This window comes from Sapajus apella, unplaced genomic scaffold (genome assembly GCF_009761245.1).
Source record: "Sapajus apella isolate SASKATOON/1434 unplaced genomic scaffold, GSC_monkey_1.0 scaffold166, whole genome shotgun sequence".
NCBI lineage: Eukaryota > Metazoa > Chordata > Mammalia > Primates > Cebidae > Sapajus > Sapajus apella.
Window position 1 is genome coordinate 710,879 of NW_022437106.1, and position 19,311 is coordinate 730,189.

The following is a 19,311-nucleotide window of genomic DNA, read 5'->3' on the forward strand; positions in this document are numbered from 1 at the left end:
ATCAATTACCTTAGCTAGATCTTCTGGATAACTTGATACAGCTTCTCCATCAGCACTTGCTGCTTCACTTGCACTTTTATGTTATGGTGGCAGCTGCTTTCCTCAAACCTCATGAATTAACGTCTGCTAGCTTCAAGCTTTTCTGAAGTTTCCTCATCTCTCTTGTCTTTGTAGAATTAAAGACAGTTAGAACCTTGTCCTGGATTAGGCTTTGTCTTAATGGAATATTGGGGCTAGTTGGATCTTCTATCTAGAGCACGCAACCTTTCTCCATATCAGCAACAAGGCTGTTTCCCATTATTATCATCCCTGTATTCACTGTATTCTAATTTCCTTCAAGAACTTTCCCTTTACATTCATAACTTAGCTAACTGTTTGGCACAGGAGGCCTACCTTTCAGCCTGTTTCAGCTTTCAACATGCCTTCCTTACTAAGTTTAATCATTTCAAGCTTTTGAATTAAAGTGAGAAACATGCGACTCTTCCTTACACTTGAACACTTATAGGCCATTGTAGGGTTATTAATTGGCTTAATTTCAATATTGTTGATTCTCAGGGGCTAGGGAGACTCAATGAGAGAGAGAGAGATGGGGGCCCATGAAGCAGTCAGAACACACACAACACATATCAGTAAGCATGCTGGTCTTCTACAGGCATGGTTTGTGGTACCCCAAAACAATTATAATTTTAATATCTAAGATTACTGATCATAGATCACCATGACATATAATAAAGAAAAAGTTTAAAATATTGCAAGAACTACCAAAATGGGACACAGAAAGTATACACATGCTATCAGAAAAATGGCACCCATAAACTTCTTGGGTGCAGGCTGGCCACAAACCTTCAATTTATAAAAATTGCAGTATCTGTGAAGCGCAATAAAGCAAAGTGCAACCAATCAAGGTATGCCTGTACGTGGGTTGCACCCTCACTTCATTCAGGTCTATTTAAAGATTCACTTCCTCTAAAAGGCCTGCTCTCACTACGTGACCTAAAATAAAACCATCCTGGTCACTCTCTGTTCCCTGACTCTGCTTTCCTTTTCTTTATAGGACTTGTTGTTATCTGACATATTTTATCTATCTTGTGCTTGTGACAGAAAAATCCTAGTCTCTGTCACTAGAATGTTAGTTCCATATAAAAGAAAATTTATTCACTCCTATAGCTCCAAATTTCTGCTGAATATCCAAATTTTAAATAAATTCAATAATTATGTGTTTATAATGAAAGAGGAAAGAACTGATAAAAGAAATGGAAGAAGGAAGAGTAAGAAAGGTAACACTGAAGAAGCAAAAGGAAGAAACTCTGAATGAGTCATAATCAGTTATTCTTCTCTGTTGCTCTGTTTTTAGCATCCATTTGAATTAAAGACTCACATGAGAAAATTTCAAAATGAGTGGCTCTTTTGGATATTTATTTCAAAAGAATCAGATACCCTAAAGAAAGAAATTCCACCACTCTTAGAAGCAGGTAGGTAGCATTTGCAACTATAATTACAATGGCTATCTTCTTTCAATGTCTATCTCTCCAATCCCAAGTATGGATGTTCACTCAATGTCCCATTGGGTGACCATTTGAAACACTTAAGTCAGAAAAGTACTTGAATGATTTTCAGCAAGATTAACTTGTGTTGGTACTACTAGTAACATTGTTAAATTTTCACACTTAACTGACATTTGGAATTACCTGTTTGTACTGAATACAAAGAGACAGTTTCTAAGTCACATTTCATGAATGTTTTGCTTCCTTCAACTGTCCATTCCTCATACACAACTTATCAACAGGGGTTCTACTGGAGAATTTAGAGCAAAAAGATTTAAGTTTTGGCAAATTTGGTAGAAAAGATGACAGCATTTTTCTACTGATGTCTATTATAGCATTATATACAAATCCCTTTTTCATAAAAGTTCAGTAGTCCATATTTAAAGTTTTAAGCAAAGGAAAGAGTACAAAGTATTGTCCTAGAAGAACATTTAGGATTCTGAGGGATATTTTTTAAAATTTCAATTATTTGATATATATTATAGGATCAAAGAGACCTCATACACACATATCCAGACACCTAGTCTTAGAAAACTGTACTACTTCACTTTCTAGTTAAGCATAAAATCTTAAAATTGAATCACAATGCCAAATAAGGTAGTCACTACTTTAATATCTTAAAAGCTCAAAGACATTTTATTTGAATCCAAGATAACTGCATTCAGAAAACAGAAATAAAATTGGGCCAGGCACAGTGGCTCACACCTGTAATCCCAGTATTTTGGGAGGCCAAGGCAGGAGGATCACTTGAGGTCAGGAGTTCGAGACCAGCCTGGGCAACATGGTGAAACCCCATCTTTAATAAAAATACAAAAATCAGCCAGGCATGGTGGTGGGTGCCTGTAATCGCAGCTATTCAGGAGGCTAAGGGAGGAGAATTGCTTGAACCCAGGAGGCAAAGGTTGCAGTGAGTCAAGATCATACCGCTGCACTCCAGCCTGGGTGACAGAGTAAGATTCCATCTCATAAATAAATAAATATATAAAGCAAAAAAAATTTTTTTTAAAGGCATAAAATCTTCTACTAAATATTCTTCATCTTTGTTTTCTATAGTATGAAGCCTAGTATGGTAGTAGTACTAAATAGTACAGTAATTTAGTACTAAAACATATTTTATATTTTAAAATCATTATTAGTACCAGTTACATTTTAGGCCAGTGTTCATTATACGTACTTTTATTATGTAGCCTTCCAAACTTAGGAAGCTTATACTTCTTCCCTGAAGCAGAAATATCTGGTGTGGGGGCAGAAGCACACGCTATCAGTGAGCTACTTGAACCAAACACTCTTTTAGAAAACCATGTGGAGTAGGAGGTACGCTGCCTAGTCCGACACGCCACTTCCCTCTCTTTACACAGCAGCTGTTCATCCATCAGCAATGTGATGACTTGCTTAGATTTTTCCCGGATATAGTAACCTGAAAAATATATTGAATCTGCTTAGAAAAGTAAATACTAGTTAAGGCTATAATTAATTTTTATTCTACAGAAATTTTTCTAAAAAATGTCAGCAGTGAAAAAACCTGCAGCAAGTAAAGAATTGCTGATAAGTATATTCCTATACTTCAAAGGGTAAATAAATCATTAATATATGATAAAAATTATATACTGTCATTACATTTTTCACTTTAAATACATTATTGGATTTTCCTTTTAAAAGCAATATACACTTAGCAATAGTCAAACAATAAAGGCATACAAAGAAGGGGTATGAATTGGATCTAGATATGCTGACCTAGATGTATGACCAGGACACATGGTTAAAGATTTAAAGCAACATACACAATATGATTTGAAGCTGTAAGGTATAGAGGAAAAGAAACCACTATATATGCATATGGAATAGAGAAGCAGATAGAGAATTACATACAGCTGTAGTTTGAATGTATCCCCCTCCAAAATTCAGGTACTGCCAATGTGAGAGCATTAAGAGGTGATTATGCCATGAGGTCACCTCCTTTGTGAACAGTATAAAGGTCCTTAACTTCAGGAACTCATTGTCTTCCACCTTTCACTTCATTCCTTCTGCTCTAGCTACCCTGGTGCCTTATTCTACAATCTGACCATGCTCTTCATCTCCCTGATTCATTCAGGTCTCTTCTCAAAAGTCACCTCCTCAGAGAGTCTCCCTTCTGTCTGCCCTTTCAAAAAGAGCTCCACCCCCATCACTCTCTATTCCTTTATCCTGCTTTATTTTTCACTTTGGCATTTATCACTACCTAATATCATATATTTATTGGTTTACTTACTTATTGGTTGTTTCCTCATCAAAAATACAAGCTCCAGGAGGGGCAGAGAACTCTCATTTTAGACACTGGTATCTTCAGTGTCTCCAAGAGTGACTGGCACTCAGTAGATGCTCAGTAAGTATGTACTAAGTGACCAAGGCGGGTGGATCACTTGAGGTCAGGAGTTTGAGACCAGACTGGGCAACATGGTGAAACCCCATCTCTACTAAAAACACTAGCGAGGCACGGTGGCGCATGCCTGTAATTCCAACTACTCAAGTGGCTGAGGGATGAGAATTGCTTGAACCCAGGAGACGGAGGTTGCAGTGGGCCGAGATTAGGCCACTGCACTCCAGCCTCTCCAGCCTGGGTGACAGCATGAAACTCACTCAAAAAAAAAAAATTTTTACTGAGTGAATTAATAAAGGAACAAATTACCAATACCAAAAAGCTGCTAATTTTCTTCTTGACATAGTGTACATGAAACCAGATTGATGAAAAATACTAAGTCAATTTACAACTTAGCTGCCTAAGAGCGTTGTTTGGCCTGAAATAATTTCTTGTAACACTGCTCTAATTAGGTTAGAACTAGAAATCATAGGACAGATGTGGAATATTCTCCTTGGAGTCTGTGTGGATCAGCGGGATTTGAGGACAGCTGCAATCGTTCTAAGAGACAGGCAGTTACACCCAGCAAAGAGCCAGTTGTAATAATGGAGGACTTCTCCCCAGACCATCAGAGCCCCTCCCTGAGGTAGCAGTCAGCAGCGCCTGAAAGATCAGGCTGCAGCAGTTCATCAAAAATAGGGAAGAAATAGCCCAGAAGTGAGCTTCTGCCCACTACCCTGGCTTCCTGTCACCCTAGAGATAGTAGGTACTAACCTGGCTGTTGGAAAGCATCAAAGTTGAAAGTGAGAAAATCCAAGAAGAGCCTAATAAACCTGCCTCAAGGATGTGTTAAATAACAACAGCAGCAATAATTAGACAGCACCTACTTACTACTAAGCAATACATTTCTGAAAAGAAAGGGGGAACAGCATATTAAAAAGAAGTACTGAAAATAGAAAATTTAGGCAGCAAAAGAAAGAAATGGAGTTGGAAGTAGAAAACATGGATTCTCTGAAATTAGAAATTAAACTATGCCAAAAGATCAATACCCAAGGATATTATATAAAATACATCAAGATAAGAAGGTTGTTAGATGAGGTGCAGTTTTTGGGGTTTTGTTTGTTTGTTTGAGATGGAGTTTCGCTCTTGTTGCCCAGGCTGGAGTGCAATGGCGCGATCTCAGCTCACTGCAACCTTCGCCTCCTAGGTTCAAGCGATTCTCCTCCGTCAGCCTCCCCAGTAGCTGGGACTACAGGTGTGTGCTACCACACCCAGCTACTTTTTTTTTTTTTTTAAGTAGAGAGGAGGTTTCACCATGTTGGCCAGGATGGTCTCGATCTCTTGACCTTGTGATCCAACTGCCTTGGCCTCCCAAAGTGCTGGGATTACAGGTGTAAGTCACTGCACCTGGCCTGGATGAGGTACAGTTTTAATTGGGAATCTTTTGGCTAAGTGTCAGAAACTCCATTTGAACTGGGTAAGGCAAAAGTCATGGGAAAACCAGGGGTTGCAACTGAGCCTCAGGCACAGAGGAAGCCAAGGCTGGAAAACCACCAGGACTTCTTTCCCCCTGCCGTCTCTGCTTCTCTAGGAAATGCCTGTATTTTCTCTTCTTGTACATTGGCTTCTTTTATCTGAAGGTGGTTATGGCCACAAACAACTCTAGATTCACAATGCCACCTGAGAAGTCTCCTTCTTCCTTCCTTCAAATTTGGAGTATTAGAAGGACTCCAACTGGCTCAGCCTGAAACAGTCACATACTCATCACCATGGCCATAAGGTGTGATGCTACAATTGGCAACCTCAATTAGAGGATGACAGGGGAGTGAGGATAGGATCCAGGTGATATAAAAATCAATAAGTAGACAGCCAACTTGAGGAGTCCTCCCAAACAAGCAAACGAAAAGGACAAGGAGATCAAATTATTAGAGCAATTATGCAAGAAATCAAGATCCAAGGAAATTCATTTATGTAGTCAGTCATTTCTGGAACAGTTAAGTTTCAGGGAATATTCTAATCAATGGTGGTGCAAGTCAAAAAAAAAAAAAAAGAGACAAGGTCCCTGCACTTGTGACACTTACACTGTAGTTGGTTGAAACAGCCAATAATCATCAGCAAGATAATTTCAGACAAAAATAAGTAAAGGAAATAAAGAAGAGTGCTATGCTAGATGGCTAGACGTTAATTTTGGGTGCAGTCATGGGAAGTCTTTCAGAGGAGTTAACATGGCTGAGTCTTGAACAGCAGAAGCAGCCAGCTCTGCAGGCTGCTTAGGGCAGGGTGTGCCAGACAGGGAAGAGCTACGATTTCTTCGGGAAAGCCTTCCACCGACTGTGAACACCCCCTCCCAGTGAGCCCTACACATAGACGTGGGCCTCTGACATGGCCAGGCCCTGCTTTCATATACTCTCACAGCATCTTACCCTTGTCTTTTACAGCATTCCCACAGTTTGTAATTGCCCATTTGCTAACTGTCTTTTCCTTCCACTAAACTGACATCCACGAAGGCCAGTCTATGCTTGTTTGTTTAAGAGGCACTTAAGAAAAGTTTGTGAAATGAATGAATATGCTGAGAAAAAGTTTCCCAAATGCTGGGGAGAAATCTATATGTATGTTTAAAGCTGAACATCGTGTAAAGAGATTTGGAAATATGGCAAATTCAAAGATCTGGGATATTGAGATGCACAGCTAGGAAAAAATATGTATCACAAGATCTTTAGTAAAACATGTACTAGGCTTCAAACAATCATAAAAATCTTCAAACTCCTGTCTCTATTCCTGACCCATAGCAAACCAAAATCTACTCTTCTTCCCATATTCCTTTCTCAGTGACTTTTATCTCCATTCTAAGTTAAAAATATGAACATATACCTCCCAAATTCAGTTATCCATGTCTATTGACCCACTAATTATCTTCCGAATCCATTTTCTCCTCTCCATCCTGGTTCAGACCTTGATCATTTGTTACCCTTGGTGTCCTAAGCTACTACGTAGTTTTAGTTTCCCTTTCAATCTACCCTCCACAATGCCTTCAGGGAATAGGGTAGGGGTAAGGAGGGAGGGGAGAAATAGCTAAAATATCTGATCAAGTTTCCAGGTTAAAAAACCTCCAGTCAGTTGCAGTGAGCTGAGGTCGCACTACTGCACTCCAGCCTGAGTGATAAGAGTGAAACTCCGTCTCAAAAAACAAAAAAACCTCCAGTCAAGTTGGCTTAGTAAGTTCATGCTTCAAAGTATCCCCCCGTTCTGCTCCAAATACACAGCAATAATAGACACTGCCAGTATCAAAAACAAGATAACTCCCCTTCCCCCATGAGGCAGAAATATAAGAGAAATGAAAAAGCAGTGAGGAAGGCTAAAGCCAAGGGCTGCTGGGCTCTTGATCTGGCATCCCAGAGTTCAGCTCCTCAGGTGTTAAGGAACCACAGGTGGTCTCACTCTTTAATGTTATGTGGGCAGTGTTTGTGAGAGAAAGCTGGGAAGAAAAGGAAGAGGAAAAAAAAATAGCCATCAACTGCTTCCTGGGATATAACTTATTTGTAGCTGTGGTCTAAACGCAGGAGGATACACATGCAGTCTTAATACTTGGAACTAAACTAAGCCACCTGCTTGCTCAGTCCCTGGGTCTAGGACATTCCAGTTACTACCATAGGGCATGTGCCCCAAGCCATCTTTATAAGGCATGTGCAGGAGGGAGTCTAGGGGACCTGGGTAGAGGGAACTGAAAAACCTTTATTTTATGAAAAAACAAAGGAAAAAAAATGAACATGAGTGGCTGTGGGGAAAAACCTCCCACTCAAAATGGCCTAAAAACTAAAATTCTACAACACATACTTTAAAAATCTAATGCTAAGAAAGTCAGCCAGTGAAATCAGCAATCTATGTAAGACCTCAAACAATAAGAATCCTAGAAGAAAACCTAGAAAACACCATTATGGACATGAACTTGGGAAAGAATGTATGACTAAGTCCTCCAAAGTAACTGCAATAAAAACAAAAAATTGACAAGTGGAACCTAATTCAACTAAAGAGTGTCTGCACAGCAAAAGAAACTATCAGTGTAAAGAGACAACCTATAGAATGGGAGAAAATATTCACAAACTATGCATCTGACAGAGGTCTGATCTTCAGAATTATAAGGAACTTAATTCAACAAGCAAAAAACCAAAACCCAACTGAAAAATGGGCAAAAGACATGAACAGCCACTTCTCAAAAGACATACAAGTGGCCAAAAAACATACATAAAAAAATGTTCCACATCACTAATCATCAGAGAAATGCAAAGCAAAACCACAGTGAGATACTACCTCACACCAGTCAGAATTGGCTATTATCAAAAAGCCAAAACAACAACAGATGCTGGTGAGGCTGTGGAGAAAAGGGAACACTTGTATACTACTGGTGGGAATTTAATTTGGTCAGCCCTGGTGGAAAGCAGTTTGGAGATTTCTCAAAGGACTGAGAACTGGATTCAACCCAGCAATCTCATTACTGGGTATATATCCAAAAGAAAATGCATCATTCTACCAAAAATACACACGCACTTGTTATGTCCACTGCAGCACTATTCACAATAGACTGCACTATTCTGAATGGCAACAACAGAAACTGAGGACTACTGCAAGTGGGAGGAGAGAAGGGAGGCAAGGGTTGAAAAATGAACTACTGAGTACTACGCTTAGTACATGGGTGATGGGATCAATCATACCCCAAACCTCAGCATCACGCAGTTTATCCAGGTAACAAACCTGCACATGTAACCCCTGAATCTAAAATAAAAGTTGAAATTGTAAAATAAATAAAAATCATCAATCAAAATATAAATTCATGTCAAATGAAATCAGTATTTCTGTAAGATCCTCTACAGAATCGATATTCTATGATTTCAAAACCCTCTAACAAAGATTTTTAAATAAAGAGATTAATACATGACTCATCTTGCCAACAAGGGATATGAAACAAAACAAAGGCAGACATGAAAACAGAACAGATGGATATGAAGAGAATCAATTAAAAATCCTAGAAATGAAAACTACCGTCATTGAGATTTTTTTAAAAAGTCAACATCCAAGATAAAAACCAGACTAGAACAGCTGAAGACAGATTTAGTAATTGGAGAACAGCACTTTATTTATTTTTGAGATAGAGTCTCAGTCTGCCACCTAGGCCGGAGTGCAATAGCACAATCTCAGTTCACTGCAACCTCCGCTTCTTGGATTCAAGCCATTCTCCTACCTCAGCCTCCCGAGTGGCTGGGATTACAAGCAGACACCACCAGGCCCGGCTAATTTTTATACGTTTAGTATTTTTGCCATGTCGGCCAGGCTGCTCTGCAACTCCTAGCCTCAAGAGATCCGCCTGCCTCGGCCTCCAAAAGTGCTGGGATTAGAGGCGTGGGCCAGCACGTCCAGCCAATTGGAGAACAGTACTAAGGAATTCTCCCAAAATACAGCACAGGGAGGCGACAAGATTTAAAACATTAATTAAAAGGCATAAAGAACAGATTGTAGGCCCCAATATTCATAGAGAAACTTTCAAAAGATGACTAAGAGTAAAAAAGCAACACTCAGAGACAAGAGCTGAGAATTTTACAGAAAAGACATAACTGTTCACATCAAAAATGATCTCCAAAGACCAAGTAAGATAAATAAAAATAAATCTACACCAGAAACAATGCAGAAAAATAGAAGAATATTTAGGATAAAGAGAAAATATTAAAGCTACGAATTCCTTCTTTGGATTTATAATAGCATACTTGCCATTCAGTCAGCCCATCAGCCATTGTCAGCAAATGCTGATTCCCCACCTCCACCACAGAAAGAGAAGAAACTGAGATACAAATAAAGTATCCTGATCCCTCCAAACTTAGCGAGGGAGGCTGACGCATGAATCAATAATTAAGGCAGTGTGACAGGGCTACAATGTATACGTGGACAAGGTGCTAGGGACAAGCAGAGGGTGACCACTTAACTCTGCAGGACGGTAGAAAAGACCTCCTTTTCTACTGGCTCATGTCTACAATTCCAACACTTTGGGAGGCTGAGATGGGAGGATCAGTTGAGGCCAGGAGTCTGAAACCAACCTGGGCAACATACAGAGACCCCGTGAAAGGAAGGAAGGAAGGAAGGAAGGGAGGGGAAAAGGAAGGAAGGAAAATAAATTAGCTAGTCATGGTGGCAAACACTTGTAGTCCCTGCTATTCAGGAGGCTGAGGCAGGATAAAACTTGAGCCCAAAAGTTGCAGGCTGCAGTGAGCTGTGATCGCACCATTACATTCCAACAGGGGAAATGGAGTGAGATCCCATCTTCTAAAATAAAAAATGACCTTCCTAGTGAGTATCATAATGGAGCTTTATTTGAACATGAATATCTGTTTTAGGAAATTAAAATAATGAAAGTTAAAATCAAGAACTAATAATATTAACTAATATTCTCCTCTTACATGTAGTAAGTTATCCATCAATATTAGTTAATATTATTAACTAACTAATAGTAGTTAATAATATTAACTAATATTGATGGATAACTTACTACATGTCTAACTCTCAGAGTTAAGTTCATTTTACCAAAGAGAAAGTAAGGTTTAGGGTGATGAAGTAACTTTCTCAAAGTCATAAAGTTAATAAACTAGAAAACAGAGATTGGCTTTAATTTCTTTGACTGGCCTTAGCATATACTTATAAGCTATTTCATTTGATGAGAACCTTAAGAGAGAATAATTCTGTTGATGCAGCATTGAAAGGGCTAAACTGGCTGCTTTTCCTTTTTTGTCTACTGTGCTTTGTCATCCATGAGAGTACAATAAATAAAGAGCTCTGTGGGAAGACTAGCCAGCTGGGTAAAGGTCACATTTAAGCTTCAAAGAATTCATGCTTTGCTTCTTGCTATCATGATTACCAATAGGATTACATTTGTTGAAAAGGAACACAAGGCTAAATATTCAACTATTTTAAATAAAAGTTTTTGGTTTAAACTCACAATGCTGGCCAGGCGTGGCGGCTCACGCCTGTAATCCGAGCACTTTGGAGGCCAAGGTGGGTGGATCACCTGAGGTTGGGAGTTCAAGACCAGCCTGACCAACATGGTGAAACCCCGTCTTTAAAAATAACTAACTAACTAACTAAATAAATAAATAAATAAACTCACAATGCTATAACTTCTAACAGCAAGGCTTATGATGACCTAAAGCCTGTAACATTTGTTTGTTAAAGAAAACTATTTGTTCCTCAAAAATATTTGTTATAGGAAATTACATGTGCTCACTTAAGCTATAAATGAACTCAGAATCCTGTGTTAATTAACCCGCCAACAGTGAGCGCATCCAAATTGCACTCACTCATTAATCCACCATCATATATTAGGTGGTTTCTCCAATTAGAAAATTTTGACATAAGATGTCTGATGTTAATCTAAAAATTAAGTCTGATCCACTTTTAAGCTAGATTGTTTTCTGCAATGCTTGGCCCCTGCATCATACTATTAGGAACTGTCTGCCCATGTACCCCAAATCCAGTCCCTTCTGTAAGTGTATTAACGCCCCCAAATTTTACTTATTTAGCTTTATAGCCTTGACATTGCTAATCAACATCTAGAGTAATTTTTTAAAGTTTTCTAATATTTTCTTTTCCCTGAATGTATTCTTTCCAGATGTCTTGGCTTTATTCAATTCATTACAGTTGCCTTGAAAAGGGCAACCTCAGACATTGCTTTTTCCTCTACTCCTAGGGTTCCCGCTTTGTCTAAACCTTTTCAGGGGCCAAATACTTGATGTTTTCTCTCTTTCTACGAGAATCTAACCTTAAAAAACAACCTCCCCCTACCCCAAAAAAAACTTAAAAATTTACAACCTAGTGTAAATACAAATGTCTTCCAGAGTATTTGCCTTTCATATTTGAATTTAAATTTATATGTTAACTATGGCTTAAAGGCTTAGTTCTTAGTCCAAGATATTCAAAATCTGGTGAGCAAATAGGTAGGCGACTGGTATGAGCACATCCCTGTGTGTTGGAGGATACAATGGGAGAGGCAGCCTATACAGAAATCAGCCATTAGTATAAATGTGAAGCACCTAATTCCTAAGTTCGGTGACTGATAATGAAAATGAAAAGCTAAAATGGCAGGAATGTCACCAATGAATGCTACATCCAGTAAAATAACCTTTTTTTTTTTGATGGGGTAGAGTGTACTGGCACAATCATAGCTCACTACAACCTCAAACTCCTGGGCTCAAGCAATCTTCCTGCCTCAGCCTCCTTACTAGCCATGCCTAATTTTCTTTTCTTTTTATTTTTTTAATGTAGAGACAGGGTCTCACTACGTTGCCCAGGCTGGTCTTGAACTCCTGGCCTCCAGAAATCCTCTCACAGTGCTGGGATTACAGGTGTGAGCCACCAACCCAGCCTAACATAACTTTTAATAACAACATTGAAAGCTGTCTCTTTAAAATGTGGCCCTGTTTTTAAAACTATACCTTTAATTAAATTTCTGTATGTGTATATGAAATAGCCTATTTAAATAAAATTAATTGCAGTTTCATGACTTAACTAATTGAGAATAAAATAACACATAAATCTATAATGCTCACATTTCCTAGAATCTGAATTGGCTTTAAAAGAATACTCTAATTTGTGAAAATAAATAATTTGACATTTAAAAAATTTCATATTTTATTAGATATTTTTCAGATAATTTTAATTCACTCGAGTAGTTCAGTGAAACCCCATTAGGATATTTTTAAGACTCAACTAGGAGAGGCTGTTTAGTATAACAATAGCATATGTCTAAATAATATCAGGATATATTATTTAGATGAGTTCTAATTGTGTTCAGCCATAAATTGGATATGCAATCGATATGCAACCTTACCTAAATAACTTAATCTCTCCAAACTTTGCCTCCATGTTTCTGTAAGAGAGATAATACATACTATTCTTTTTTCATAAGACGCTTTAAGGAAATCAAACAAGATCATGTACGTGGAAATGCTTTATTATTAAAATCTAACAATTCTCAAACAATTAGATACCATACAGATAAGAATGAACTCTACCTCTCTCTCACAATATACACAAAAGCTAATTCTAGATGGATCATAGACCTAGTTGAAGCTATAAAATATCTAGAAGAAAACACAGGAGAACATATTCCTTGGGATAGGCAAGTTTCTCAGACGAGGTGCAAAAGCCATTAACCATATGTATTAGTCCACTTTCACACTGCTGATAAAAACATACCCAAAACTGGGCAATTTACCAAAAAAAGAGGTTTAATGTACTTACAGTTCCACATGGCTGGGGAGGCCTCACAATCATGGCAGAAGGTAAGGAGGAGCAAGTCGCATCTTCTGTGGATGGCAGTAGGCAAAGAGACAGCTTGTGCAGGGAAACTTCCCCTTATAAAACCACCAGATCTCGTGAGACTTATTCACTATGAGAACAGCACCGGAAAGACCTGCCCCCATGATTCAATTCCTCCTACAGGGTACCTCCCATAACATGTGGGAATTCAAGATGAGATTTGAGTGGAAAGACAGCCAAACCATATCACCATAAAAGAAAACCATAAATTGAACTTCATCAAAATTACAAACTTTAAACTTTTTTTACCCCACATTCTCCTACAAATAGATCTTGAGAGCTTGTTTGGAGGTCCTAAAAAAGGAGCGCAGCTACTCCTATACTCTTGACCAAAGAAAAATCCTCTTCTATCAGCAATGATCATCCTCTGACCAAAAATCCAACTTCAGGAAGGACACACATAGAGCAGTGAGGAAGGAAAAGGACTCCCATCTAGCCAGCCAGATTGCCCTCACATCCAAAATGACAAACTTCTACTCATCAAAAGACAACATGAGAAAATGGAAAAGACAAGCTACACAATTTTTGTAGCTTATAGGATAGCAGAAAATATCTATAATATGTCTGACAAATGACTCATATCCAAAATATATAAAGAATTCCAAGAAATCAGTAATAAAAAGATAAAATTTTAAATAGGCAAAACATTTGGGCAGGTAAGACTTGAACAGGCAAACATGTCCACATGGACAAAAATCATATGAAAAGACACTCAACAACTTTTCAGGGAAATGCAAATTAAAACCAAATTGAAACAACATACTCCCATCAAAATGGCTAAATTGAAAATAATAACATTCCTAAGTGTTGATAAGGATATGAACAACAAACTCTCATATATTAATGGTGAAATCACTTAAGAAAACTTTGGTTTCTAGTCATGTTTAATGGTTTCTACAACCCAGAAATTCCACTCCTCAGGATATAGCAAAGAGAACTGAATGCCTACTGCACAAGAATGTTCATAAGAGTTTTATTCACAATAACTCAAAACTATAAGCATCCCAAGTATCCATCAACAAAAGATGGATAAACTGTGGTATATGCATGTAATGGAATACAACTCAGCAATAAAAAGAAATTATATTACTGGTATACCCAAAAATATAGATGAATCTCAGAAACATTATGCTGAGAGAAGACAGAAACTGAGGAATACATACGGTATGCTTCTATTTATATAAATTTTAAGAACAAATGCAACCAATCTATACAGTTAAAGAAATTCAAAAAGTACTTGCCTCTGGAGAGGAGGGAAGACTGACTAGAAAGTGGGGGATGAAGGAACTGGATGAGGTGATGAAAATGTTCTTTATTGTGCTATGGCTAATGGTTCCACTCACCAAAATTCATCCAACTGTGCACTTAAGATTTATGTATTTTATAATATGTAAATTATATTTCAATAAAGTAGTTAGCATAAAACTATTTTTAAAAGTAATTTGTAGTGCAGAAAGGGAAATTTTTATATTAGTCAACTCTGACATTTCTATTTTTTAATCTTTCTAAAAAAAGTCAATTGCTTTCAATTTGCTAAAGGTATAAAAATATCAAGGTATTAATCACTCATTCATCAAATATGTATCGAGTAATCCCACCCCCAGGCAAGGTACTAAGTGCTAGGAACACTGCTCTTGCCCTTGAAAAATTCAGAGTTTTGCAAGGGATAAAGACGTGTACATAAATGGGCTGTGACAGAGGTATATAGACATTGTAGGTATAAAAGAATGTTAAACTACCTGAGAATGTTAATGAGATTCAGGACGATCACTTGAGAACCGTGACTCACGTGTGGTAACTACCGTACCCACGCTTGCGAGGTTGAGCCTAAACTGTCATGGACCTTAACCCATTACATAAAAGAGACTGACCTAGCCTTGTCAACTGTTTCCAGGTGTTTACCCAAGATCTTCAAATTAGTTAGACTTAAGTGAAGGATTTTTTAAGCCACAAGAGCCACAATAAAGAGTACATGGTGCATATTTCTTGTATGATCCTTGACCTAAATAACTTAGAAACAGATTAAAAAAAAAAAAAAGAAGGATAAACCTGACTTCTGATCCAAAATGTAAACAGCTGGAACCACCACTCCATCCTAACCAGTAAAAAGCTGAACATACAGAAAAATCAACAACTCTTCTTAGATCCATCAGAGAGGTGTAGTCACAGGGCAAACCAGTGAGCCCCAGATTGAGACTGAGAGGTGAATACAGTACAGAGAATCATGGCTTGCTGAAGCAGAAACCCACAAGCACAAACCTCCAAGGAAACACATGCTGAGGTCGGGAAGCCTGAACGGTAACTGAGAGATCAAAACTCCAGAAGAAGTCATCAGGGCTTCCCCAGCTTTTGTTTTACCTCAAGGAGCTTGACCAAGTTCTCCCAGTAAGTACTAGAGAAAAATCCCCTGGTGCTTCTGGCAAAGGAACCATTCGGAATTTTCCAGGGCATTCTGTTCTTAACAAGTTCTGCCCTTAGGAGAAGCTAGTTAACCAAAGCCTAACCTGATGGGGTATTTTCACAGCCTAACTGACCTGGAAGAAGGGAAATACCCAGCTCAAATCCACGCTAGCTGTCTTGTCCCCCAGAAGGGCATAGAGACTTCATCTCCACGAAAAATTTTAATAGTAAGGTGAGAGGCAGGAAAGGATAACACTGGGAAGCGCATGTGAGGTTCATAGTCCACAGCACAGGCTCACGGGAGTAGACTATTCACAGGACTACAGAATGCTTCCTCTGCCCCCACACCTCACTGCCACATCACTAAAGGCTTATTTACCTGAGATCCTCTTACTGTACCTCATGCCCAGCTATCAAGAAAAAATTATAAGACATACTAAAAGGCAAAAATCGCAGTTTGAGGAGACAGAACAAGCAACAAAACAAGGTGCAGACAGGACAGAGGTATTTGAATTATTAGACTAGGAATTTCAAATAACTATGATTAAGATGTAAGGGCTCTAATGGATAAAGTGGACAGCACGCAGCATAGATGGGCAATGTAAGCACAGAGATAAAAATTCTAAGAATCAAAAAGAAATGCTGATGATCAAAAATTCTGTAACAGAAATGAAGAATGCCTTTGGCAGTCTTTCTTGGAGGCGGGAACAGCTGAGGAAAGAATCTTTGAGCTGGAGGACATCTCAAAAGAAGCCATCGAATTTCAAAAGCAAAGGGAAAACCTGAATGACAACAACAAAAGCAGAATATCTAAGAACTATGGGACAACTATGAAAGGTGTGACGCATATGTAATGGAAATTAATGAAGGAGAAGAGAGGCACAGGAACAGGAGAAATTCTTGAAACAACAATCACTGAGAATTTTCCCAAATTAATATTATACACTAACCACAGATTAAGGAAGCTCAGAGAACAACAAGCAGGATACATGAAAATGTTTTGGTTTCTTTTTTTTTTTTTTTTTTTTTTTCAAAAAAAAAAATACTCCTTAAAGAAACCAGAGGAAAAAACTACCTTACTTATACAGGAACAAAAATAAGAATTACATTCAACTTCTCAGAAACTGAAACCAAAAAAGTGAAAGAGAAATAAAGACTTTTTTAGCCAAACAAAAATTGAGGGAATTTGTTGCCAGTAACCAACCTTGTAAACATTGTTCAAAGAAATTCTTCAGAGAAAAGGAAAATGATACAGTTCAGAAACTCAGATCTGCATAAAGAAATAAACTATATCAGAAAAGGAAGAAATGAAGGTAAAATACTTTTTATTATTTATTAATAAAATAATAGCAACAGGGCCGGGCGCGGTGGCTCAAGCCTGTAATCCCAGCACTTTGGGAGGCCGAGGCGGGTGGATCACGAGGTCAAGAGATCGAGACCATCCTGGTCAACATGGTGAAACCCCGTCTCTACTAAAAATACAAAAAATTAGCTGGGCATGGTGGCACATGCCTGTAATCCCAGCGACTCAGGAGGTTGAGGCAGGAGAATTGCCTGAACCCAGGAGGCGGAGGTTGCGGTGAGCCGAGATCGCGCCATTACACTCCAGCCTGGGTAACAAGAGCGAAACTCTGTCTCCCTTCAAAAAAAAAAAAAAAAAAAATAATAATAGCAACAATGTATTTGGTTACACATGCTTATATACATATACTTATGTATAAGCAAAATAAGTAACAGCAATGATACAAGGGACAGGAAGAAGAAATCAGAATTATTATTATAAGGTACAAGTACTACCCATGAGGCAATATAGTGTTATTCATTAAAATTGAAATTTTTGATCTGCAAAAGACACAGTCAAGAAAATGAAAAGATGAGCCACAGGCTGGGAGAAAATATTTGCCAAAAAAAAAAAAAAAAAAAAAAACATGAGACAAAGGAGTGTTCTCTGAAATAGACACAGAATTCTTAAAACTCAATAATAAAAACAACCTGAGTTAAAAATGGGCCTAAAACCTTAACAGACACCTCATTAAAGAAGATACACAGATGGCAAGTAAGCATATGAAAGATCCTCCACATCATGTCATCAGGGAAATGCACACTAAAGTAACAATGAGAGATACCACATATATACCTACTAGGATGGCCAAAATCCAGAACACTGACAACACCAAATGCTGATGAGGGTGTAGAGCATCAGGAACTCTCATTCTTGCTGGTGGGAATGCAAAATGGGGCTGCCGCTTTAAAAGACAGTTTGGCAGTTTCTTATAAAACTAAACACTCTTACCACTTAATTGAGTAAATCATGCTCCTTGGTATTTACTCAAAGGAGTTGAAAATTATTGTCCACAAAGAAAACTTCATACAGTTGTTTACTTGTAATTGCCTAAACTTGGAAGCAATCAAGATGATGTTCAGCAGGTGAATGGATAAATATACTGTGATTCATCGCAACAATGGACTACTATTAACGGCTAAAAGGAAATGAGGCTGGACACAATGGCTCATGCCTATAATCCCAACACTGGGAAGCCAAGGCAGGAGGATCGCTTGAGGCCACAAATTCAAGACCTGCCTACGCAATGTGGTGAGACTCTGTCTCCACAAAAAAATTTAAAATGAACTGGGCATGATGCTGTGTACCTATAGTCCTTCAGGTATATATCCAGTAATGGGATTGCTGGGTCAAATGGAATTTCTATTTCTAGGTCCTTGAGGAATCATCACACTGTGTTTCACAATGGTTGAACTAATTTACACTCCCACCAATAGTGTAAAAGTGTTCCTATTTCTCCACATCCTCTCCAGCCTCTGTTGTCTCCAGATTTTTTAATGATCGCCATTCTAACTGGAATGAGATGGCGATGTAGTTTTGATTTGCATTTCTCTAATGACCAGTGATGATGAGCATTTTTTCATATGTTTGTTGGCCTCATATATATCTTCTTTTATAAAGTGTCTGTTCATATCCTTCGCCCCCTTTTGAATGGGCTTGTTTTTTTTCTTGTAAATCTGTTGTAGTTCTTTGTAGATTCTGAATATTAGCCCTTTGTCAGATGGGTAGATTGCAAAAATTTTTTCTCACTCTGTTGGTTGCTGATTCACTCTAATGATTGTTTCTTTTGCTGTGCAGAAGCTCTGGAGTTTAATTAGGTCCCATTTGTTTGTTTTGGCTTTTGTTGCCAATGCTTTTGGGGTTTTAGTCATGAAGTCCTTGCCTATGCCTATGTCCTGAATGGTTTTGCCTAGATTTTCTTCTAGGGTTTTTATGGTGTTAGGTCTTATGTTTAAGTCTTTAATCCCTCTGGAGTTAATTTTAGTGTAAAGTGTCAGGAAGGAGTCCAGTTTCTGCTTTTTGCACATGGCTAGCCAGTTATCCCAACACCATTTATTAAACAGGGAATCCTTTATAATATCTTCCTTTGTCTTCGTCTCTCTTGATAACCTCTAACTAGGCAGGCTCCAGATATAGATTACTTGGACCAAATAATTTCTCCTTCATTCATTTCTCAGTACAGACTTGACACTGCCTCTTTCTTCTCTGAGTCAACAAAATCATTTTTATCAAGCAGTTTTTCTCTCTTGGTTTTTTTTAATGACTTCCATTTGATAAAAATTTACTGTCGGCCGGGCGCGGTGGCTCACGCCTGTAATCCCAGCACTTTGGGA

At 38.2% G+C, this 19,311-nt stretch overlaps 1 protein-coding gene across 1 annotated transcript in view; it reads right to left on the reverse strand.

Annotated features, from left to right (window-relative positions):
* ENTHD1 (ENTH domain containing 1) overlaps positions 1-19,311 on the reverse strand; it is a 120,035-nt gene that overhangs the window by 95,801 nt on the left and 4,923 nt on the right. Inside the window, exon 2 of the mRNA XM_032267149.1 lies at positions 2,719-2,961. Coding sequence (XP_032123040.1) covers positions 2,719-2,961 — 243 coding nt within the window. The remainder of the gene's footprint in view (positions 1-2,718; positions 2,962-19,311) is intronic.